This window comes from Netta rufina, assembly GCF_964035555.1.
Source record: "Netta rufina genome assembly, chromosome: 1".
Classification (NCBI taxonomy): Eukaryota; Metazoa; Chordata; class Aves; order Anseriformes; family Anatidae; genus Netta; species Netta rufina.
Window position 1 is genome coordinate 8,828,848 of NC_140123.1, and position 25,599 is coordinate 8,854,446.

General features: G+C 41.3%; 1 protein-coding gene across 1 annotated transcript in view; it reads left to right on the plus strand.

Annotated features, from left to right (window-relative positions):
- Nucleotides 1–11,710, plus strand: part of TMEM135 (transmembrane protein 135) — a 177,577-nt gene extending 165,867 nt beyond the window's left edge. Inside the window, exons 10-15 of the mRNA XM_084301827.1 lie at nt 1,897–2,064; nt 5,173–5,236; nt 5,988–6,064; nt 7,712–7,810; nt 9,286–9,353; nt 10,918–11,710. Of these exons, the coding sequence (XP_084157953.1) occupies nt 1,897–2,064; nt 5,173–5,236; nt 5,988–6,064; nt 7,712–7,810; nt 9,286–9,353; nt 10,918–11,050 (609 nt within the window). The 3' untranslated portion in view covers nt 11,051–11,710. The remainder of the gene's footprint in view (nt 1–1,896; nt 2,065–5,172; nt 5,237–5,987; nt 6,065–7,711; nt 7,811–9,285; nt 9,354–10,917) is intronic.
- Nucleotides 11,711–25,599: the final 13,889 nt, after the last annotated feature.

Genomic DNA, 25,599 nt, shown 5'->3' on the forward strand with positions numbered 1-25,599 from the left:
TTGCTGTGCATCAAAACTAAGCCTTAATCCTGCAGGTCAGCACTTCTAAGTTTGCAACTCATAAAAATAAATGGCAGGTATATATTTGACTCTTTGCCAGCTGGAACTGAAGTGTGTCCTAATGCGGTGTTCCTCATCCCATCTGAATGGTCTTTTCTACAGCCAGGAAAAAAATCAAGTGTACCTTATTGTTGTTTGTTCTCACTGGGCTTTGGTCATAACTGGTATTTTTAGGACTTTCTTTTTATATAATGGTACCTGGTACTGTGATCATCTCTTTTATTTATTTATTTATTTATTCTCAAGATGAGGGCTGTGTACTTCGTGCTAGATTACGCCTTCATTTTAGGTGTGGATTTATGTTCATCTTAACTTTGACATTTTAACTACACAAAATTCACAGTGCACTTAGAACTCTGCCTACCGTACATACCTTTCAGTCAGCATTTTCATTACATGATCACAAAACACTGGGTCAGTAGCTGTACAGTAAGTACAATTTACATACCTTTAAAAGTAGTAGAAGAAGAAATGGAAAATTTTCATGCATAGCTGTTGGATCATAGGTGTTTCACTCAGAGGGTGGTGAGAAGCTGTGGATGCCCCATCCTTGGAAGTGTTCAGGGCCAGGCTGGATGGGGGTTTGAGCAACCTGGTCTGGTGGGAGGTGCCCCTTCAGGGGGGTGGAACCAGGGGGTCTTTAAGGTCTCTTCCAAGCCAAACCGTTCTATTATTGTATGATATGATCACCAGATGACACAAAATAGTTTCTTCCACTTGATTCCTATAAACACTCATTGAGTGTTGTCAGGGAGAGTAATTGTTTCAAGAAGTTTATTACTGGATGTTTAACCAGAATAGTTTTATGAGCTTTAAGATGCATTAGAAAGTTCTACAGAAGGGAAAAATGTTTGGAGTTTCTGAGTTGGAAAGGTTGCTCAATTGAGGCCTCTGACAGTTACCACTGTCTCTACAATTATCTGAGTGTCCCTGAGTATGCTCTGAAAAATGGGCTGGAGAAATCACGAGTGTTGGGTCATGCCTTATTTGCCAACGATGAGTGCGCGGCATTCGGATAGTTTTCAGATGAGGTATCTTCCATACAAACAATGGATAGATTTTATTCAGAATTCTCTGAGAAGTTCAGCCACAGGGTAAGAATGATGATAGGAAGCTTTGGAGGAAATTACAAGAAACTGGGGAAGAGGATTTGGAAAGAAACAGTCAGTGTAGTTTTGTGATGAGATATAAAATAGCAGATCCATATCTAAGGGAGAAGAGGAAGAGAAAAATCATTTGAAGCCACATTATCCTTTTTCAATATTTCTGGACAAAATCTCCCCTTTGGGTCTGTACTTTATCTTGCTGTACACTTCCTGAAGCCTCCAGTTTGGTTGAGGGAAAGTACATGAGCATGTGCCAAACCATCAGGGTCAATTTCTAATTCTCCCACTTTCTGAAATTTATTTTGTGTGGACTTTTTACTGCTTTAGTGCTTTCTCCAGACATTTGAGTGTAAAAATGCAATTTATTTTTTTTTTGTCCCACATTACTTTCCTCTGTACCCATTTGTGGTTAAAAGCTGGTCAGTAACCTGGAAGACATCAGGATTCTTTCAGAGGACAGAATTTTGGAGCAAAAGACAAATAGAGTTTGTCCTTTGAGGCCTATGAGATATTCATACAAACTAAAGGAGAGTCAATTGTTTACGATTTTATTGCTTTTGCTGTTTTACTGGGGAATCTGGACAGGAAAAAAAAGTTTGAAGATGGAAATGCATTTTCTTTAGTATATGCAGAATGGGTTTTAAACTGCTCGATGTCAATAATAAGTACTTCTGTAGACATTTTTTATTTTCCTTCTTCTGAATTTGTGGTTTCTTCCTGTTTTCTTTAGGGCTTCATTAGGATGTTTAGCATTGGTTACCTGATCCAGTGTTGCCTTCGGATCCCATCCACCTTCCGGCATCTGTTTACAGAGCCATCCCGGCTACTTTCACTCTTCTACAACAAGGAAAATTTCCAGCTTGGAGCTTTCCTGGGATCTTTTGTCAGTATATACAAAGTAAGTTTATAATATACAGAGTGTCGAATGCCACTTTTTTATTTTGTTTTTCAGAACATCAGGATGAGGTAAAAAGTCTAGCCACTTCATATTACTGACACAGGTTTCTACAGAATGGCATTGACAAATTCTGTAGCATTGTGATAATCAAACCATAAACAGCAAACAGATCTTCCATTCCTTCTATTTTTTCTGTCATTTCTGAATAAGCGAGATAGATTTTGAAGCATGACATCAGTATCAGGAGATAGGCATACTTCAGAGAAAGTGAATTCAGATTTCAAAAGACTTTCTTTTACACAGAAACATTTTCATGCAAACACAAGTGATGACTGCAGTAACAGCATTGTAGCCAAAGAGAAGCCATTTGCACATTTTTTGGCTCAAATGTCTCTGGAATCCTTACTTGCCTAAATAGCAGGAGCTTGCAGAACATACATCATGTGCAACTGAGACATAGCACTTACCACTTGGAAATCAACCCTTCTGCACCATTATAAGATGACAGATTGTGAACTGATACACATTCATTCAACATTGTTGAAGTTAATTGAATTATGTGTATTAATGCCAAACAGAATGTAACCAAACACATGCTATAAGGGAGAGTATGTTACATACTGCAGTGCTGAAGCGGCTTTTGCACTTTTATGTTCCTAATCACACATGTAATTTTTCAACTGCCACTTCACTTCTCTCCAAAGCTAAGAGAATTTTGTATTATTTAGGGTGAACATTACTTCGTGTTTTTTTTAAACCCTTATATATAAGTAAAACAGAATCTCACTTAAAGTGTAGTTGGATTGAAACACAAGAATTTTTAAGTTTACCGAGTTTAAAATTTTTGATGTCAAAGTGCAAATGGCCTATTCAGAGTTTACTTGAAAATTCATTTGTTGCTTGAATTTTAGGAAAAGTGCCTCCAGAGAATAAAAGTATTTAAATTGCAAAAACTGAAATGATTTTGATTTATTTTAAAACCTCTAATTGCAACTGAAGTATAAATAAGTTCTATGGATGTTAATTTTATGAGGGTCAAATACTCTGACCTTTATTTGTAATTTATTAAGTAGGTGCTTTCTGTTGTTTACATTCAATAAATTTGGGATGCATTATGTTTTTCTTCCAGTTTGAGTTAAGCATGTAGGGCAATAGAGATCCTAATCAGTCCAAAAGATTGAATCACAGCCAAAACATTTCTTGATGTATTTTGAACCCAAAGGAATTATATTCTGCCTTACTTAAAAAAAAAAAAAAAAAAAAAAGTCAAACTTGTCCCCGAGGGGTGTCTGAAATGCCTTTGTAGAATTGCAGTAGCTGTACTATTAATATTTTGTGTCCGCCTGACTGTTAATTATTGTCAGCAAATAGCAAATAAGGTTTTATAAAAAGTCGGTTGGCTATGGTAGTCTGGTTTCCTTTTTTAAAATAAGATTAAAAAAGTAAATTTACTACTCAATTTTGAGTAGTAAAGTTGAGTGTTGTAATTCAGTTTTGGGACACAGACATGTTCTTCTTCTGTATTTTTTTAATTTCAATGCATTGTTCAAGACTTTGAAATCATAGAATCATTAAGGTTGGAAAAGACCTCTAAGATCATCTAGTCCAACTGTCCACGTACCACCAATACTGCCCACTAACCCATGTCCCTAAGTACCACATCTACCCTTTCCTTAAACACCTACAGGGACAGTGACTCCACCACCTCTGTGGTCAACCAGTTCCAGTATTTGACTACTCTTTCTGAGAAGAAATGTCTCCTAATTTCAAACCTCAACTTGAGGCCATTCTCTTTAGTCCTATCACTAGTTACGTGTGAGAAGAGGCCGACCCCCAGCTCCCCACAACTTCCTTTCAGGTAGCAGTAGAGAGCAATAAGGTCTGAGCCTCCTGAGTCTCCTCTTCTCCAGATTGAACAACCCCAGTTCCCTCAGCTGCTCCTCACAGGACTTGTGTTCCAGGCTCTTCACCAGCTTTGTAGCCCTTCTCTGGACATGCTCCAGAGCCTCGATGTCCTTCTTGTAGTGAGGGGCCCAAAACTGAACACAGTACTCATGGTGTGGCCTCACCAGAGAAGAATACAGGGGGATGATCACTTCCATGGTCCTGCTGGCTACACTATTCCTGGTACAACCTGAAATGCTGCAGTGAGTTCACACGAGGGCCACCAAGTTGATTTGAGGACTGTGTCATCTGATGTGCAAGGAGAAACTGGGAGAAAAGGGTTTCAAGCTGGAGAAGGAAAGGCTGATGGAAGATCTTACTGTTATTTATGCCTCCTGGAGGATGCAGAGAAAACAAACTGTTCTTGGAGTTATGCAGTAGCAGGATGAAAGGGGATGGATTCAAGTTGAAATACAGGAAATTCTGTTGAAATATAAGGAAATATTTTTTCCTGTGAGGGTTGCCTAACATTGAAACAGGTTGCCTGGTAAAGCTATGTGGTCTTTGTCCTTGGAGATGCTCAGAACTTAATTGGATGAATTCCTGATCAACCTGCTCTAATGAGACCTGGAGGTTGGACCAGAGAATCTCCAGAAATCTCTTCCAATATAAATTATTCTTTTGTTCCATGAAAAGCACACATTAGATGGATTAAAAGGCTGACACATATATCAAAATAGATGTCAGCAGGCCGTCATACAGAATTATATAATGTTGTTTCAGTGCCATCAGCACTCAATCTGGCCCTGCTAAGCAAGTCTCCAGCAATTTGGAAACAAACAGAAATTTACCAGGGATAAAATTTGGCAGCAAAATATGGATTTCCAAAACAGTTGGAAAAAACAGTGCAAAGGATGTGACAAACTTCTCATGGGAGAGTCAAGACAACTAGAGCAAATGAAGATGTTCTCAAATTTAGTTTTTCTGAACACATGTGAATTAGATTGTTATTTTAAACTGTTTTGCTCTCTGATTCTGAAAAGAACAGTAACAGTAAACAACTAAAAATAAAATTCTTCAGGTAGTGTGGATTATGGGTATTGTCACACTATATCCTTAATTTATGCTGTGTGCTGTATTACTAGTTTACAGCAGGATATCTCCAGTCTGTGAATGCTGAAAGAGAAATAACTTGGGCTAATCCTGCTGTCTGTTCGCCTACAGGGTACTAGTTGCTTCCTGCGCTGGGTACGAAACCTAGATGATGAGCTTCATGCACTTGTAGCTGGTGAGTCCATGATAAGAAGCCCATATTGCCTGTGTTGGGATTCTGCAAGTATTTCTGTAATGCACATAGCTGGATGTCTGTCCTCCTGTTCCCTTTCCAGAGTTATGTGATAAAAATAGTGCTGTATACGTTAAGGCTGTGTTGGTGGTGTTTCGAGTAGTGAAACACACAGTAGTGTTACAAGTGTTTTCAAATAAAGACTTTAATTAAAATTGTAAGGTAAATTCAATCAAACGGTCTGTTTTTCATGTTCAGCTTCAAGGACAATAAATTATTGTATTCACAAATGTAAAGTTATCCTTTATTTTCTAAGACTTTTGATAAGAGGTTCGAATACTGGCACTTCCATATGTGAATGAAAACACATTTGAAAGGATGAGCTCAACTGAATCTGAAGAAGGATTATTTTCCAATGAAATATAGGTAGTGTTGCAGGCCCTTCCCTCCTATTTGTGCACCTATTACATTGGTGAAACCTCAGAGGTCTCTCTTGTTTGTGGGATGAGAGAGGAAATTTGAGGCTGTGCTCCTGATCAGAGCCACAAACTTGTTTCACAGTTTCAAAATTCTTTTTTTTTTTTTTAATGGCAAGAACCATACTTTGATAGGCAATACAGGAACATCACTGAACTTTGTTGTAGCAGAAAAAGTATCATCTTGTGCAACATCTGTTCATCTGTTGAGCTGATGTATGGCAACAGCAGCAATAAATCACAATCTTAATAATGCTTGTGTTTTCTAATTGTTACAGGGTGTCTAGCAGGAATTTCTATGATGTTCTACAAAAGTACTACTATCTCTATGTATCTGGCGTCCAAATTAGTAGAGGTAGGATGTTAACCTTGTAACAGAACTCTTTACTGTATATATTTTTTCAAGGCAGAAAATGAGCTTTATAAGCTTTGTCAGAACATTGCAGTGTAAAACAGGGTTGTATAGCAGTTCTGTGTTTTAGTAGGGACATGCCGAGAGGCAGTGCCATTCTGTGGTCTCATTTCTTTCTTATTTTCCTTTCTGTGTTTCATTTCAAAAGGTCTTTATACACTGGTGTTCGTGTATATTCTCCATGATTTTTGGTAATCTTTTCTGATAGCTCTTTGCTTTGTAGCTTTTACAGATTTTTCAATCTAAAAGTTTCAAGAATGCGGATTTTGTCTATTCTGCCAGAAATGTAAATCAAAACTAGCCCTTAATTGCAGATTTATTGCCAAAAGCTACAGCTTAACTTCCTGCCTTTGTTCCCTAATTTTGGCATTCAGCAATCTAAGATAACTCAAAATAGCTTAAGTTTTAGTCTATAGCTGAAGTTGTTTGTCAGTATGCTTAATCTGATTGAATTCCCGGCTTTGCAAAGAACTTTGTTCTAATTACCATTTTTCCGGTTTGAATTATTTCTATGAACTTGTAAAAATTGGGAGCCTGTAGGGGCAAAAAAAAATAAATTAAGAATGTTTGTAGAATTTTCTATGTTGATTATACTTTGCTAACCAGCTTTTGATTTCTTACTGTGATTTTTCCATAAAATCAAGACTTAGTCCTGGTTATTTCCCCAGCAGCAACACTGGAATAAGTCGACAGTGTTCTCCTGTTATGCATCATCCCTGAATCACAAAGCTTTCTCCTGCAGACCTCAAGGGCTCCCTAGTAATATTTATCCATCCCCTTTGTGGGTGCAGAATTCATTTTAACAAGAATAAAAAGAAGGAATGTATTTTTCTTTTAAGTATAAAATTAACCATAAAAGGGAAGTTATACTCTGCTTATTTCTGTTCCTTGTCATCCTAGATTCAAGCTCTGAAGGTGGTTCACATAATGGTTGCAAAAAAGCAACTCTGAGTTGTCCATATTGACTTGTGGAATATCAGATGGAAAAAAAACACGAATAGCGTCTTGTATTGCTGATGGTTTTCTCTTGAGTTTGAGACATTGTGGCTGCAGTGAAATAAGAAAAGTGCTTTGTGTTCTTTCTTTCTTTCCTTTTTTATTTTTTTAAACTACTTTTATTGTCTTACGCAAGCCAAGGGTAACTGACCAAAGAGGCGTGTGCTGCTTTGGAAGGTCAAGCTGTGCTCAGGAAAATAAACTTTACATGTTTTCTCAGAAATAAAAGTACGTGATTTCAAGCTGTTTAAGAACAGTGAATATTCACTTTGTTGGAATAGTTATTGTATTATTCTTCTGCTTTTTTAAAATGAAGAATTTAGCATAGCAAACTTTCCCTTTTTTATCTTTAAGATCTATACTACCCTTTTAACACTCCAGATGTTGCTAAGTCCTGTTCTGTGCATTTATAGCCATTTATTCTATTGATCTTGGATAACTTCTATAAGCAAGCTCAATCAATAACACATTTATGGACATATACAAAATTATATGAGCATAGATTAGTAATGTTGGCCTGTTACTTTGAAAATGTATAATAAATGTAAAAGGCTACGTTAAATTTATTTTGTTTTATTTTTTTTACCTTTATAGACGATATACTTCAAAGGCATTGAAGCAGGGAAGGTTCCCTATTTTCCACATGCAGACAGCATCATCTATGCCATTTCCACATCAATATGCTTTCAGGCAGTAAGTATGTTGTCTTTGAATAGCATATGAACTTCTCTGAGTTTAACTGAAATGTTGAATAGAATGAGGATACAGTGAAATAGGAAAAATATCATGTAGTAATTTCAGCAAGATGTTGTGAATCAGGACTCCTACAACCTGTTTTTGAGTGTCACTGTGGGAAGATCATTTCTGTGACTCAAATTTCTCATATGTTTGTAACTCAATACATTATATAAAGCTTTGAATTCTTTGGAAAGGATCTCAAAACACATTGACCCAGGAGATGAATATAAATGTAGGGACTTTCACAAGCATATGAAAGGACCATTTCTCAAGGAGGCAAACAATTTATTGTAATATTACAGCGTTAAAAAAAAAAAAAAAGGAAGTTTTCCCTCTCAACCAACTTGAAATAAAGTTAGCTGTCTGAAAGAATCTGCAAAAACTAGCAAGGAAATCTTAAGTCCTACATTTGAAACAAGCTATTTTATCCTTTCTAAGTCAATCATGTACTCATCATGATTGTACTAATCATGTACTTCAGCCCCTTTATTGACTGCATTAACTATAAAATTTCCTTTTCAGTGGTACCCAATTACTCTCTACACTATTCCACTACATCTGCCCCTTTCTAGAAAATGAAATCTATTTTTGTGCCCATCAATAAAGAGAAAACATAAAGTAGCTTTCTGCTGTCTTGCGCCCAACAGAAGAGATCCACTACTCCTACTCCTCGTTGCTTCAATTTATTTGTGGTTATTTCTCATTCTAATATCAAAGTAAACTAATATTTTTTAGTACTGGGGATGTGCCAGACAGTCTGTGACACTGAGATCTCAAAATACTACTGGCAAGGATCATCACATGGAGCTAAAAGAAATAAAGTTATTATGAAGAAAGAGGAAAGTTTTTTTTTTTTTCATTGCTTAATGACTAGCTGAAAAAGGAATCCAAGACTCTAAATAAATTACTAGGTTTAGTGGGGAGGAAGGAGGGAGAAATTAGCAAAGTGATCTATACTAAGGTGTTTTTTCCTCACTATATTCATGAGTGAGATGGAAAAGTAGTCAAATAGAAAGATTATTTCAGATATGGAAAGGGATTTGTAAAGGTGACTACACAAAATATGATAAGAATTATTTATGCTTTCTCTACACAACAATGAGATCTAAATTAATTGCCACCACTTTTGAAAGATAGTGTTCTGGGAATACCAGTATCTGCTGGTGGTGCTCATATGCAGCACTGATTTCAGCTGTGAGCAGTGTATCTGCTGTTAGTATTGGACATTGTTGGATGATCACAGTTGCTTTTAGTTTATTTTTTTATGAATCATAAGAGGAATTTATATCTATGTGTATAATATATAACATATATATATATGTTTCTGTAACCATCCTTCAATGATCACTGCTTTTGGCAATATAATGTACCAGATGAGGCTCTCCCCTGAACCTTTCACAGCTGGCTCTTACAGATTATTTTTCTTGCAGGCTGTCATGGAAGTTCAGAACCTGAGACCTTCATACTGGAAATTTCTTTTACGATTAACGAAGGGCAGGTATGTAATCCGGGTATGTTATGGCTTGCCTAAACATACCATTGATCACATTCAACTTTCTGTGTCATTTGTTGTCAACAGCATAGCTGTAGCAGTACATATGGGCTAATTTCCTGTGTATTTACTTTGCTTTTCAAGTGGCTTCCAGTCCACTTGAAGTTCTTAACTGCTGATTTAGTCTAATGACAGGAGCAAAGACTTAAATGTGGTTAAGACTGTTCAGCAGATGAGAGTTTAACTAGAAGGCTTTTTTTATCTGTTTTCACTTGGAAAGGTGGAATGCTTTCAGATTTCAGTGAAATATGAAGAATCCAGTAAACAAACACAGAAATTGAAGGAATCATTTAATACATTCAGTGATTTACAACATGGTATTTCTACATGTTTAAAAGTATTAGTAGAAATATCTGAATATTTCTTAAGAGTGCTTTGAAGATTCAACTTTTTTTATAGAACATCTATTTCAGTTAGGAAAGGATTTTTTTCAAGGAAAACCTAATGAAAAATTTTCAGTGGTAAGCAAGAATTTACACTCTAATATGTTAAAGTGCTTACCTTTTAAAATAGATTCTGCTTTAATTGATTTATAAAAATACAGTTTAGTGAAGTGTGCATTATTATATGGATATGCTATATGGCAGAACCAAGGCACCCAAATCACAGTGAAGATCAGTTTAGGAATGGGATTATAAAAGGTAACGTCTGGATAATCCTGAGAGTTCCTTTCAGTCCTTTCAATGCAACCTACTGTGGTTTGAGGCACAGCATAGAGAAGAGATCGTCTCTGTCCAGACTGTAAAAATAGAAGAGAAATCAGAGGCCAGTCCCTGGAGCGTGTTAAACCTACACACACCATGGCACAGCACACTATTAGCTGGACATTAGGTGACTTAATACATTGCTAGATGTGGTGGGAAGCTTTCCTTGGGATGCCTAGAGGCAACCTCTGAGGCTGTACAAACATGATACGGTGGATGATGTCAGTGCAGATGTCCAACTTTGGCTGCATTTTTCTCTCTTATATTAATTCTAAGATTGCTTTAGTTGAAAGAGAAGAGGGAAGAGAAATGCAATTCTGCTCCTTTATTTCCTCTGAAGCAAATATCTGTAACAGTAATTTTGACACTCTCCATAGAAGCAGATTATTTTGACATTTAAAAGGTCTTTCACTCAACAATTTTAAAGAGCAAAGAGATGGAAATAGGTTGTAACACCCATTAAATTGTTACCCAGACTTACACAGGCATGGCCAGGTTATGTTCCACTTGAGTGGAAAAGACAGTAGACAGTTGTTTGGGCTTTTTTTGTGGAGTTAAAGGTTTTTCTTTTTACATAAGTCATGCTATATAAAGCGTATGAAGTCAAAACACTAGTGATCAGATTGTCAAATGTATTTTTTCATGTCTTTTTTGCCCAAGGTGAAAAACTTGCAATCTGTAAACAGTGTAGGCTGAAGCCTGCATTTCAAAGATTTGGATAGTCTTTCATGGAAGTGAAATAATTTTAACAGAAATTTATTTTTTTTTGTTTAAGCGAATAATCTGTTCACTCTCTCGTTTTTTAGGTTTGCTTTGATGAACAGGAAAGTTTTAGATGTATTTGGTACTGAAGCATCTAAGAACTTCAAGGATTTCACGCCTAAGCTTGACCCGAGATACACTGTTGTACCACCAGAGCTACCTCTGGAGCTGTCTTGAAGATGACAGTATACCTTGTCATTGAATGTGATCAGCGTTTTGTCCTGAAAAGTTAATTAACTTAACAGTCATATATATGGAGGAGGGTGTGGGCTCCACTTCAGTATTATTTCAACGAGAAATGCTTTTTACCAATCAACAATACTGGAGCTTTGTAGGAAAGTGTGGCTTAGTGATTAAGCCCCTTCCACGTACAGCACATGTTTCTGGGTTACTGTAGTTGGTTGACAGTATGGTAGATTCCTGAATGAATTAAACAAATGAGTAATATATTTAGAGAAGTAAAACATACATAAAACATAAATATGCATAATTATTTCAAAAATTCTATAGTCCAGACCAGTAGAATATTTCTTGGTAAAACTAAAAGAAATTTTGAGTTTAGAAAGGAAGACATAAGGCGTAGTTAGGTCCAGAATTGTTCCTGATCTTAAAACTGTTGTAGTCTGGTAAAAATGCCTCCTTGTCTTTCTAAATTGCGTCGCTGATTTATCTGAAAAGAGCCACTGCCCACTCATTATTTAAAAAGACAATATTTTTACAGAGCTATGGTTGCAAAGTAAGGCATTCCTTAGCTAAAAAAAAAAAAAAAAAAAAAAAAAAAAGGCATATTAGTGCAGAAATCACATTCCAGGGCTGTAAATCCCAGTGACGATATGGATAACAGACAAGGAAAATAAAAAGGCAATACCAGTGACTTGTGCACCATAAGGAGCAGCAGGGTGTGGTGGTTTGTATCTGCCAAGTGGAAAATGACAAAACAGGCAGGGGAAGGAATAAAATGTTTCAGCCTCCGAGATGGTGCTGGAAACAGCAGACGGTTACAAAAATAAAAAAGCCAAGAACAAAACAAAACAAAAAAATCCTCCAAAATATCCTGAAATTAAATGTTTATTTTAAAGGGCTTGACATTGTCCATCTAGATGGCATTGGCTTGTTTGTCAAGCTGCATACCAGCTAGCATTTCCAGTGGCCTTTAAAAGGGAACTGACCCCTGAGGTTAGATTGTTTTGACGATCATATTAATAATATTTTTACCTTGTACTTGGAGAATGGTTTTCTGTTGGCCCATCAGACAGCCATGACTGTGACAGTTACTTTAAACTTAATATAGTACTCAATGCAAATAAATACCTATTCAAATTCCATCTCATTTTTACCCTGCATATATTTCTACAGATAATAGTTTGTGTTCTGAAGCAAGACCTTGACATGCTAATTGCCTTTTTGCTTTTGGGGGCTTTTTTTTTTTTTTTAAAGTAGAGCCCATTCAGGTGATGCTGAATGGTGTTTGCTACCTTAGAACTTAATGGAAAGATGAACTATGTTCACATTCAACTGAAAAGACGTGTGGTAAGCTAGGGAATATAGGTTGCATGTATTTTAAAAAGAAAAATGAAGAAGTAATCAGTGTTTCTGTTGGAAGTCTCTGTCAGAGAATATGAATTGGATTAATTAATAGAATCTTTGTATTGTAACACTGTAATCCTACCCCAGCCTTACGCATATTTTAACTGCCATTAGTTTAATTTCCTATTACTGACTAAACAGTAATTTTTATTGGATTTACAAAGATGTCATGAAAATTGTACCAGTCTGTGCACAAAATCTGCTTCTTCATCAGCTACTGCAACAGTGATGCTTTATCATTGTTTCTAAAGGTGCTTCAACCTTTAAAACAGCAGTTGTCCAGTTAGCGCAAATACAATTCTACAGGCTAGTTTGTATGCAATATTTTATTGCTTGAAATATTATATTAAAATTCCTCAAAAGGAAATAAAAGTTAATTCAACAAGAAGTTTAAGAGGATCGTAATAAATTTGTAGTGTTTTTCCACTGGAATATGGTCTAAAATATTTGACCATGTAAAGTCTGAAAAGTTATATATTTTAGGTAATATGTTAGAACTCACACAATATATTATAAATACTTTCTAGTGTAACTATATACTGTTCTCAGACTTCAAAATATTTTATAAATGGATTAATTTTCTTCACTGGAATGACAATTGTGATTGTTTCTCTATTTGAGTTTAAAAAAAAATGCAAGTACTACATCTCAGCAGCTAAACAAGTTTTGTCTAAGCTTTCTTGCTTCCAGAATTCACAGTCCTTGTTTTATTTTCATGTAATATAAAAAATTAAAAAAAACTTAAATTATTTTTATTCAAATCAAGTATATGTAAGAAAAAATAAAATAAAGTCCTAATGTTTTTTCCCAATAATAAACAGTTGCTGCTTGAAAAAAGTGACTTTTTGTTAATATTGTTGTTAATTAGCTCTCTGGAATCATGACTGAAATAATACCCTGGTTACGGAATGGTAGGAATGTGACCAACCATTAAAGTTGTGCTTATTTTTTACAAAATATAAAGTCCTGATGCAGTGGAAGTGAAGAAGTAAAGCAAAAGCAGTTCAGCTGACAACTGCAGCTCTGTACTTTCACGGGTAATTGTACAATATTAGCTGACACCATTCAATCTGTCTCTTTTAAACAGAGAAAGCCACTGAACTAGTTATTGAGCACGCCTCCAGCTCTGGCTTTACCATGTGGCTGGATGGTTGGGCCTCATGTGACTCAAACAGCGATGTTCCCTACCACCTGACATGGCACAGCTTTATTCTTTTTTTGATCATATGATGGGTGTGCCTGATGACATCCAATGCCTTGCAAAAGAAGTTGATTTTGCAGAGAGTACTGGGGGAGACTTGCTCAAGAGATGATGGGAAGCAAGGGTCAAACGGAGATGCCACAGTTCCTTCAGATGGAGGTTTTTTGGAGGGAGGCTGTGCAGGATGGTGGTGCTGACCTCCCTGCAGGCATCTCAAAAGCAGCAGCATCTTCCATGGCTCATGGGATTCAGAAGCCAATATGCCTGTGTTAGGCTATCTTTTTAGCTTTTCCTAAGGAAAGAGCTGCATGTTGTTTGCCTGCAGGGCTCTTCTGAGGATTTAATGGCCATTGCCATCCCTACTGCTCTTAGCAGGCAGGGAGACCTAGTACAGCCAGGCTTTCGCTGCTTCCCTTGGTTGGCAAAGAGGCTCTGGCAGCAAGTAAAATACATGTACAAAATCCCAAAGGGAAGGTTGCAGTCATTTGTGCATGTTCTATGATTCTTCTAGTATTTAATATTGCGTCATGTATATTTTGCAGAAATCCCCTTCATGGTAGTTCCTAACTTGATGGATGGATACTCATTATTATTCTTTGTCTGCTATCTTTCAGCAGGTTTTCAGGCCACGTGTGATTGCTCCCATTGAAGACCATTGCTTTTTTCCAGTCCTGCTAGAGGTGACTGGAAGATGTTGACATCTGAGATCCATTAAAGAGGAGTTTTTTTACAGAATTATTTTCATTCTAGCACAAGGCTGAAAATAGTGCAGATTTGCTGGATTCATGCACAGTAGATACTTCTGCCAGTAGAAGTTTTGACTTTTAAAGCCAGTAATAAAAACAAAGGTACCTAAAATGACTCATTTTTATACATAATGCCATCTCAGTTCATAATAAGATATCAGTGATTTCATTGATCAGTGATTTCATTGCTGGAGGTAAAGGCTTGAGCTTCCTTGTATTGTCACACCTGGGTCTTCAGGACAATCTCAGAAGCATGGTCTTCTGCAGAAAGCATCTCTCCTGGCAAGGTGCTCTTAGAAAATACCGGTTTCTGTTGCATGGTCGAGAAGCTCCATGTTCCTGTATATAATTTCTGAACAACAGTTAACCATGATGCGTTTCTTATTGTGGACAACCTGCTCTCCTTGTAGGTTCCTGCAATCTCTCATCTCACAGACCTGGGATGCTTTCATTCCTCATGGTCCCAGCCATCGTAGATTGGACAATTCACCAAACTGTAAAACTCAATTTTTGGAAAATTGTTAAGTTGGTCCCCTTCTCCTGTGAGAGCTTCCCTTCTGTTTACCAAGGCCACTGTACTTCTGTGTTTTGAGGTAGCAGGAAGGGTTTCATTCCAAATGCTTGGTGACATTCATTCCAAATGCTTTGTGACATCCCCAACAGGTCTATTGCTTGAGCTCACCTAAGCTTGGTGAACAAAAAATTCAGGACAGCCTGTGTAGAAGTATTTCAATATCTAACTGTGCCTGTAGCAATTATTTCTGGCCAGGTGGTCCTGGGATGCGTATAGACAAACAAGGCACAAAAAGAGAGCAAGAAAATCAGTGATGCATACACTGAGCCTTTACTTTGTTTATTTTTTTCCACAACTATGGAGCAGAAGTAGGGCACCAGGGCTCTTTGCACCAGCACAAGGCTTGTGAATTCTTGTTGTGGCACAGAAAAAAAGATAGGACCAGGGAGAGGGCAGTATGTAGCAAAATCTAGTTGGAGAAAGTGGAATCGTTTTGGTGGACCTAACCAATGGTTTGGAAGTTTCCATTTCCAGACCCATGTTCCTAAGCATCATGAAGGAGGCTTGTGTTTCCCAGCTTTTCGCCCATCGCTGTCCCCCAGGAGGAATCCACCAGAGGTGACTGCAGGTGGGGATCTTGCCTTTACAAGCTGCTTCCTTTTACAAAACAAATAAATTTCCTCCCACTCATCTGGGGATACAGCAGAAGAATTTGACTTTTACCTTTGGGCTACACATATCATGAGTTTTCTTCTCAGAAGTGACTGAATATTTTATTTCAATTTCCTGTAGATACATTTATATTAAGATGTGCATGTTTTCTCCCCCATAAGGAAAATAAAATTGCTATTGTTGACAAACTGGCAAAACCTTTGCCTTTAGCCACACTGAAATGGGATTGTGTTGCTCAGGGCATAGCACTCACCATTTATAGCTCGTAGAGTTTGTCCTTCCATCTCCTTCAGATGCAAGACTCATTTTACCAACAGGCTCCTTTGAACACAGCAAGGAACAAACGTGAATTAGCATCCACTTTGATCTGGAGGATTTTTTTTTTTTCCTGGCACAGGCCAGGGAGTTTTCCACTTGCTCATTAAAAGAGAGGGAGGTCACAAGAATTTTAAATATTAATGCCAAGGCTTTGCCCGTGGTGGAAGGAGCCGGTTTGAAGTCCTGGCGGGCAATTAATCTTCCCAAGCCAGTGAGTGGAATCCGATCGATGTTTTCCCCTCAGCTGCCACAGCAGAGACATGGATATACGGCTGTAGCCGTCGGATCAGGTGCTAACGGGGCTGTTCCCAGGACTGCCCGAAGGTCACAACACACCTGATCATATGAGGTCAAGGAAAAAAGCAGGGGTTGTTTCGGTGTTCTGAATGCACCGTTTTCCTCTTACTTTAAGAAGTCAAGACCTGCCTCCCCACTTCTGGCAATAAAAGCTTTTGTCGTAAGGAAAAAAGGGCAGGTTGGGCTGGGATGAGCAAAGCTGGTGTGTGAGAGTCCCATGTTAAAACACTGCTGCTTGCACTGTTTTGACGCAAAAGTACGCAAATAAAGTCCTGACCGATCCAGAAGTTGTGTTTTGCTCATTGTTTATCACCCTTTAAAAAAATCAGGCATTTCCAGCCCTGGCAGCCTGTGATTATATTCCCAAACGGATTCCATGTCTGTAACCATCTTGCACTGAGATGCTGTTACGTCTCCTTGGACACAAAAACATAATATCCTGTAAACAATTCGCAACCCGGGCAGACAGCAGTCCCCTGGTTCTCCCCGAGCATCCCCCGGCTGGTGGCTGCAGCCCGGTGGAGGTTGGGCCCCTTGCACAACATCCAGCTCTCTGCTGGAGCTTCTCTGCCAATAGTACTTTTCCTTTGCTGGAACATCTTCTATTACGCATATAATTCATATCAGACTCTTGACTACTACTGCTGTGGTGTTTTTCTACTGACATTCATTTTTAAGAGGGAACAAAGCAGAGGACATCATTTGTCACCATATACATTCATGGGCTACGTGCCTCAGTCCTGCATTCAGGTCCCTCCCTGCTTCCCCATTCTTTCCCTGTCTCAGAAAAAGGAAAGCAGAGCAGAAGGGGAGGTTGGAGGCATGGAGCTGTGTCTGTGCGAGAGGCCAGGCAGCCTTGGGCTCTTCAGACCCACAAAAGCCAGCAGGGGCAAGTACAGAACTGGCCTGCAACACTGCAGAGGGTGCAGGAAGGCGGCCCAGGGCACAAGCCACACCAGCCCCTCAAGTAAGCCCCAGCAACACTGAACAAAACTTCAGGCTGGCAGATTTCAAAGAAAGCACTCAGCTAGAGGAGCTTTGGGTGTGGTGTAACAGGGATCAGCCACTTGGGGAGCCCCTCCTGGCACGGCCTGGGCAGAGGCTGCACACGGTGGGACAGGAGGGCTGCCATCGGCCCACCACAGCTCCTCAGGCCCCAGAGCTGCCAGCCCTTGTTCTGGGAACGGCATGGACAGTCCTCAGTAAAAGTCCCTATTTCTCAGCAGCTTCTTGGCCCCCATGACCACGTTTCCCTGCTCCAAGGAGGTGCTGATGCCCACAGTGCTTCTGGTGTGTTTACTCACTACAGAAGCTAGGTGTATTTTCACCACCCACATCCCCACCATAGTCCCTAGAAAGGTTGTCCCTTCCTTGCCTCCTTACCTATCCCTCCACGTGTTTCTGGTTCCCAGCCCTGACAAGCTCTCTGTGTCAGCCCCATCGCACTGGGCAGATGATTTCCCCAAGGGTGAGGGACACTACTGGCATCCTTGCTGGGGTCTCCAATGGGGTTGCACTGGTCTTCTGCATGGAGCTGATTGAGACTTATTTGCCACAGACCCAAATTTGTTATGGACTTTTCCCCATTATCCTGCACTTAACATCAGCCAAGGCAGTCTGTTGTCAGCATGGTGTGGAGTGAGACATGGCTTTTTTGCATTTGGAAGGAGCCTACCAAGCTCTGTCATAACTGCTGTTAGGTCTGCCACTGCAAATGTTCTCCTGCAGTGGCTTATCAAATTTTGGCTTGATTACATCTTTGAAGACACGTGGGCTTGATTTCTCAGGCAACATATCTGGGTGATACAAAGATCCAGGTGAGTTTCTACAACAATTCAGCAGTACTCTCTGTGGGGTCATTGCCAGTAAGGAGGTGTGCAGGGCATCAACCCCCTTTAGGTGGGTTGGTCTGTCCTGCAGCCCAACCTTCAGTGAAGTGTAATCCCAAAGGCAAAGCCCGGCTGCTCATGTAGAGGATACTGGGGAAGTGACAAAGCTGATGTGTGATAACTGTTGATAATTCTTCATGATTACAGGCTTACAAGGAACAAAAGTCATCAAATTCCATGCATTTTTTTTCTGAATGAGACCAGGAGCGAACCACCTCATCTCCCCCCTACAGTCTGCTGAAATTAGGGCAGGAAACCAGAAGCCCACAAGAACAAACTCAGGATCATTCATCTCAAGGCCACTCACCACCACGGGACTTCCTCTGACATTTTGGAGGCCGTTTCACAAGGAGATCCTGGAGTGAACCAGGGGCTGGGCTGATTAGATCAGTCCTAGCAAACTCGATGGAGCCAGAATCCACCCCGCACATCAGAGACATGCCCGACGGCCTCCTGCAGCGTGCAGTTTGCCCCATGTAGAACAAAGCTGCACTGATGGAAAACCTCCCCCTTTGATAGTGCTGCTCACATGGTAGCCGGCCTGGAAACTTGGCTCCATGCAGTCTCAGCTGATCAGCTGCTTTGTGAACACAACCTTGGGATTCACGTTTGCAGCTCCAAGAAGCAGAGAGAGCCCAAAAAACAGAGCTCGCAGTGCTGCTGCTGGGAGCCCTGTACTCAGGTCCTGCTCACCCCAGCAGAATTTCTGCTCACTTGCCTGTCCCCTGTTACCCTCACAGTTCTTGTTCAACCCCAGAGACCCTACGGTCTCTGATTGTGCTTCAGATCATGTAAAATCCAACCAGTATCTAACAGGGCAAGTTCAGCCTTTTTGCTCTGCTGGGAACAATGGCAGTGGGGCTGCATTTTACAGCCAGGGGTGTGTTTGACTGTCGTGCTGGCTTTGATCTGTATGTAGACAGGGATGCTGGATAGGAATTATTGCTTGCTCCAGCAATCATAATACTACTCAGCATGGGATTAATTTTTGATTCAATGAATTACTTTGAAATTATTTTGTTTTAATATGTTGGAGTGGGAGGAGAATATTCTCAAAGAGATGAGAATAAATCCAAATTAAACAGCATGCATAGCAATGCAAAGTTATTTTTTCTGGGATTGTATGTGAGCTGGGGCCAGACTTTCAGCCCCTATTTCAGCTCGGCTCCTCAGACCAAGTGTTGCTTTGAGCTCTTGATCCTCAGGAGTTTCTGTGCTATAAGGAAAAAGTGATCTTCTGCTTGCTGTGTTGGGAAATATTGCCCAGGACTTGGCAGTTGGAGCATGCCATCATGCAGAAAAAAAGATTTCCTTCCACTCCTGTCTTCTCTCTCCTGTTGGGGGTGAGAGCATGAACTGGATGCCCAGAGAATTTAGGAGTCCGTTTTACCACTTGTGGTGCTTCAGCCCTAAATCATGCTCAATATCCACCCCCATTGCTGTTTAACTTGCCTTTGGTGTGCCATTTTCAGGTGAGAACATCTCTGAGGACCTTGGGCATCGCTGCTGTGCCCACACAGATTTTCTCAGCCATGCTGGTGCTAAGCAGCTGCCCCATGCTACCTTCCAGACATTACCCGGGGCCTGCTGGCCCTACATTGGTCCCAACAGAGGTCACGGAGCTTGCCAAGGAATTAGTGCCAAGAGCCTTCATGTTCCTGGCCCAGGGAAGTGCCCTGGTGCCCTTCAATTTGTGTCTGTGGATGCAGCAGCAGTGCACGAGGAGGAGCAGGCCTTTGTGTGCCCCAGCATGGCCTGGGCCACTCCTGCACTCACTGCAGAGCCAAATCCTCCTGGGTAAGGGGCTCAAACAAGAGGCAAGGCAGCCTCCACCGGCTGATCTCCAAAGATCTTGTGGCTTACAGGCTTAATTCCTGACGGGACTTGTCACGGCAACGCTTTGTCCCTTTGTTTTCACAGGAAGTTTCTGATTCCCAGTCATTGCTAACTGCTGTGGCAAGGGAGGAAAGTGAGTCATAGCATTTCCTACCGGCCTGGGGAGATATGCAGAGAAACGACCTGCGAGGGGCTCTGCCCAGACAGCCGAGCGCCGGGCAGCGAGGAAGAAATCAGGCCAAGAGCTCTCAGGTTCATTAGCACTGCTACAAATTAATTGCCCGCACCAGGAATGGACGTAAACATGTTTCCCCCGTGGGCGATCACTCTAGGAGGGATCAGCGCTGCCTTGTCAGTAGCTGGGATTAGACAGGGCCAGACACATTTTATAGCTTCCACCTCCGCAATTTACCACATGGACAAGGCAGGGGAGGAAAGCGGATGTGTGCAGAGGGAAGATGGATGTGCCTATTTCCTCTTGCTCACCCCTCCGCCTGCTCTCTGGAAATCATGGCCATTTTCCAGGTGCTGTTCGGCCTACCGAGAGGGGACATTGCAACAGCCCACCATCTGGGCTGGGGCTGGTGGCATTTGAGCTTCCTAAGTTGTCCTCTCTGTTCCCTTAGACAGCCTTTTGCTGCTTCTTCTTTAACCAAAATTAACTTTTTTTGCTTTCAAGCTTAAGAAATGAAGGAGGAAAGCAAGTCACTGCATGAGGGAAAACAAGTCACTGCATGAGGGAGAACAGCCCTCCTGTCCCGCCAGCATCTCTTCATATCATAAGATTTCCAAAAAGCTGATGATGGGTTGGGAGGGCCTACACTCATCCTGCAGGGAGGAGGATGGTACCTTTTGTGCTAACAAAAATGGGAGGAAGCACAAATTGCTCAGTCTGGATAGAGACAGGGGTCGGAGAGGAGGGAAGGGCTGCCTCCAAGGGCCAATTGCTCACAGGCATTTCCCATTTCTAATTCCTCCCGTGAACTGGCTGGTTCCTCCTTGTGCAGGGGCACGTGAAGCAGGGGAAATGCTGCTGTGCAGGTTTAATTTTAGTGGGTGCTGCAGGCTCTGCAGAGGTCATGCAGGAAAAGTGGAAAACCAGCATTAGGGTGGGCAGTGAGCAGGGGCCGGAGCAGCTCTGAAGATGTGAGCACACGAATATGGTCCTGTCTTCAGACCATCCCTGTGTCTGAGAGATCGTCCCTTCCTGGCTGAAATCCCACCATTCATCCAGAGGTTTTATAAAATCTAGCCCTTCAGACCTGCGACATGGGGCTTGGCCCCAGCTCCCTTCTCCTTTTAAAAGTTTGTTCCAGGTAAAAGGACTGAAGAAATAACCTTTCATATTGCAGACCTAGCTGCTCATGTACCTCAGAGCCAGCCTGCTTTCTTCTGGGAGTTCACCCATGGAAGGCGACAGCTTTTCACCATATGCAGGGTTCAGATGGCAAGGCAAGAAATACCTCTGCATCAATAAACACGATTCCAGAGCTCCTTACCCAGGAATCCTTCACATCCCTAACAGCCCTGATGCCACGAGATGACAGCCCTATATAAATACACACACGGGCATGTATGCACATACAGATGACTACAGTGTAGGGAAGAAAAAAATGAGACTTGGCTTAGTTTTGCTTCATGTTATTTAACACAATGTTCCTGTGAGAAGAGACATTTGGGTTTCTCTTTTAATCAAAAGAGAATTACAAAGGAGGTACATTTTTAATAGAGATGGAGGGTGTATTTATTTCTCTCCCACCTGTGCTTTATAAAAGTTTGTACTGAGTATTGATACCGTTATTTTTCTGGTGGGGTTATGGATTTTTATTCAAAATGAAACGGAGCAAATAAAACCAAACTGCTAATGGCATATTATGTCTGCCAAGTAACCTGTGGCTGAGACTCACTTTTTGCACTGATGCATGAAATGCGCTGTCTGTACTGATGCCCTGTCTAATCCCTGTCCCTCCTCAGTAATCTATTTTAGGCAAGGATTTTTTTCTGCATGAAGTCCTGCCCCACTGAAGTCTTTGAATTCCCTGAGGCTAAAATTCTACCTTCTGATTTTGGGTTGTCTCTACTGAGCAAGAGAGTGTGAGATGGATTTGCTCTGGATGCTGCCTCTCCTGGTGCAGCCACAGACTTCCCTCCAGCAAGACCCCAGCCACTGTGTGAGTGTGACCCAACCCCTTCCTGTCTCACTGGAAATCTTCGTGGTCACTTTGTGATGACCGTAAAAAACTCATGATTTTCAAGTGTTGATAATAAACCCTGAAAAAGAAGGGATCTATTTTTCTGTCTGTTAATTCGTTTTTCTAATGACTGGTGTGGATGCAGGCTGTTGATGAGCCCCGCTGGAAGGCAGGATGGGGGTCCCATCAGCAGCTCTTCCCCATGGTCCCAGGTACCAGGGTGTGGGTGGGTTTGACCTTGCGGTGAGTGCCATATTTTGGCTCCCTGAACACTCTGGAGGGAGGTCAGGCCCCACCACCTGGGGCTGTAGGTACTGGGCTGCCCATAGTGAGGATGCACTGAGGTGAAGAGCAAAGCATCATCAGAACCATAGAATCATTAAGGTAGGAAAAGACCTCCAAGATCATCTAGTCCAACTGTCCACCTACCACCAATATGGACCACTAAACCATGTCCTTAAGCACCCCATCTACCCTTTTCTTAAACACCTACAGGGACAGTGACTCCACCACCTCTGTGGTCAACCATTTCCAGTGTTTGACTACTCTTTCTGAGAAGAAATGTCTCCTAATTTCCAGCCTGAACCTCCCCTGGCACAACTTGAGGCCATTCCTTCTTGTCCAAAAATCATTTTGGCAGGGGGAGAGGGGCTGTCTCCTACATGTACAGGATGAAGCCCAGCTGCAGTTCACACAAAACCAAAAGTGCCCAAGAAATATTTCTGAGCTCTGCTCTGCTGCACTTCATTTGTGAGGTTTTTGGTACGACAAGACTTCCCTTGCCTGATCACAACGGAATGCTGTGTCACATCAATATCCATGGGGACTGCTCCAGCAAAGGGTAGAAGTGGGGGCTTGGGCCCACCATCAAGGGCACAGTGTCTGACAGCTAGCCCCAGCATTTGCTGAGTGTACTTAGCCCCAAGATTTCCCACCAAGAGCTGTTGCCTGCCACTCTCCTGTACAAGAGGACTCACAAAATCCATGAGACAGAGACTGCACCTTCAGGTCATAAAGCACCAGTCAGGATTTAGATAATGAACCAGAATGTGGGAGACTCTTTTGCAATTTTTCCTGGAGCATCAAATATTACACGTGTCCTGGGGAATTATCTGCACCCTCAAAGTCATAACTAAAGGTAAAGTGGGAGAAGGCACTGGAAAGTGTCTGTGGCAATCAGTGCTGTCTTGCTGTCTCTGTCTCATTCATAATTATGTGGCTGTTGATCAAAAGCCTTTCACAGAGCTAGACTTGCATCAGGGTAAAAACAACAAGCAAAATGCAAGAATGCCATTCACAGACCTTTGGAAAGCTTCCTTTATGGATTCCTACAAAATCCAAGGGTAACCTTTTACACAACTGATGGAGCAATTCACGCTGATGCCTCACCCCTTAGAGACCAGACCTGAGGGAGGTCTCAAGTTAAGCAGCTGACCACTGAAATACTCCAAACCACGATTAGAAATATTGGGCTGATCTTCATAACATTGTAGAGGAGGGAGAAACAGAAGAAAACAGTGGAAATATCTGACAGAAATGAAGGAGACATAGAGTAATCCTGTTCTGTTTGTGTTTGGAGGGCAAGACCAGACAAGCCAGAAGTGAACAGGCTTGCTGGTGAGGGAGCGAGGAGAAACAGGAGAGCCAGATTGTATTTATATAGGTGCCAATCAGTTTGGACAAATGTTCAGCAGTCTTGATTCTGAGACAAACCAAACCCTGCAGAGGAACTACTTTTTTTTTTTTTTTTTTAATCATTGAAGAGCCAGTTTAAAAGCCAATATGGTCTGGAAATAATCAGAAAGATATTATTTCCTGGTTCCCGTGGGAACGTGAGCAGGGATACCCTGTGCCAGTTGCTGTCAGCAGCAGCTATTCTGAGAAGATCCCGAGCATCAGGTTAGAGCAACCCAGGCTGGGAGCATAGAGGCTCAAAGAGCAGCTGAGCCCAGTTGTCCAAATTAGCCTGTTACGGATGTCATCGCACTCTCTTCCTTAGGTTGCAGGTGAAAAAGGAGACACCTAAGTTACACCCCACTGCATTTGTGAAATGCCATTTGTAAAATCCTGCCAAAAAAACAGAACAGCTCCAATTTGTATAATTTGAGGTGCCCGTGTTGCTCTTCATTTGGGTTGGCTTTGTTCTGAAGTGTTCAACACACTGCCCTGTGGAAAGGTTTATGGAAGAAATATTCTTCCTCTGCAACAGGTGGGAGGATGGTAGAGGAGAGCATCTCAATGGGAAAGCCCAGCTTGGCTGCAGGCCCACAGGAGGCTGCCTTGTTTCCCATTCCTGTTTGGAAAGGCTCCAGCTGTCCTTTCATTTTTTTAAAAAAGCCATATTTTTGTACTTTTATTTTTTTTTATTATTTTTTTTTATTTTTTTTTTCCTCCAGGAGGAGCTAAATTTTAATTAGAAAATTGGAAATTGAAAAAGGTTAGGCCAGTTATTGTTGTTATTATTATTATTATTATTAAAAATATGAGGTTAAATGAGATATTTAGTATAGGTACCCGAGCAGGCAGCAACACCAGGCATGTTTAATGTCAGCAAACAGAATTGGTCTGGGCTCCCTCTCCCTCTCCTCCTGGCCTCCTGCTGCATTCTGGAGCTTGGAGAACTGCACCACAGCTGGTGGTGGGACCAGGGGAGAGGTTTTTGGGGAAAGGAGGAGGCAGGGAGGTTGGAGTCAAAAAGGCAGCAAAAGTCAACTTTACTGTGGGAATTAGAAAAAAAAACACACCATCTGGCAGATGCCCTGTGTCCCTGCTGTTGGGCTTCCTCCTTCAGTGCTCCTTCCAGGCTTTGTCCTGGCGTCTCCAAGGGAGAGTCCTTTTGTGGCACACCATCTCCTGTCACATTTGGCTCTGGAAACCCTCAGGATGTCCACAGGTCACCCATGGTGTAGCAAGCTGGAGATGCAGGCCTGCCAGTGCCCCATGTAGCTTCAAAGCATTCATGCTGCACACTGTGCTAAAATGCAGCCTGCCCCATGCTGCTGGGCACTGCCAAAAAGCAGTGGGCTTCTACAGGGCAGTGGTGGTGATGAGCATTTTCAAGTGGGCTGTTGGACACCTGGACATTAAGGAAATTTAGTTGTATATGGGCAGGAAAGGCATAAAGCAGCTGTTTGATGGCCTTCCTTGGTATGTCTGTGCTTCTAGAAAAGGAGTCCCAGGGACTGACACAGCTCTTCTTATTACCAGCACGGACATGATCCTCAGTCTATAGTTCCTGAGTATCCTGGCTTTAAAAAAGAGAAGACAAATTCCCAAGCAGACATCCTCAAATAAGCAAAAAGTGGGCCCCGTTTTCTTTTGAGGGTGGGTGAGCAACCCGGTGGGTTTTCCCCATAGTCCAGCCTGTCTGTGAATTTCTACAGCAAGAGCCACCATCAGTCATGATGAGGCAGCTCTTGTTTCAGGGGACATGGGGATTTTGAGGGGATTTTGAACACATGACAGGTGAGCAGC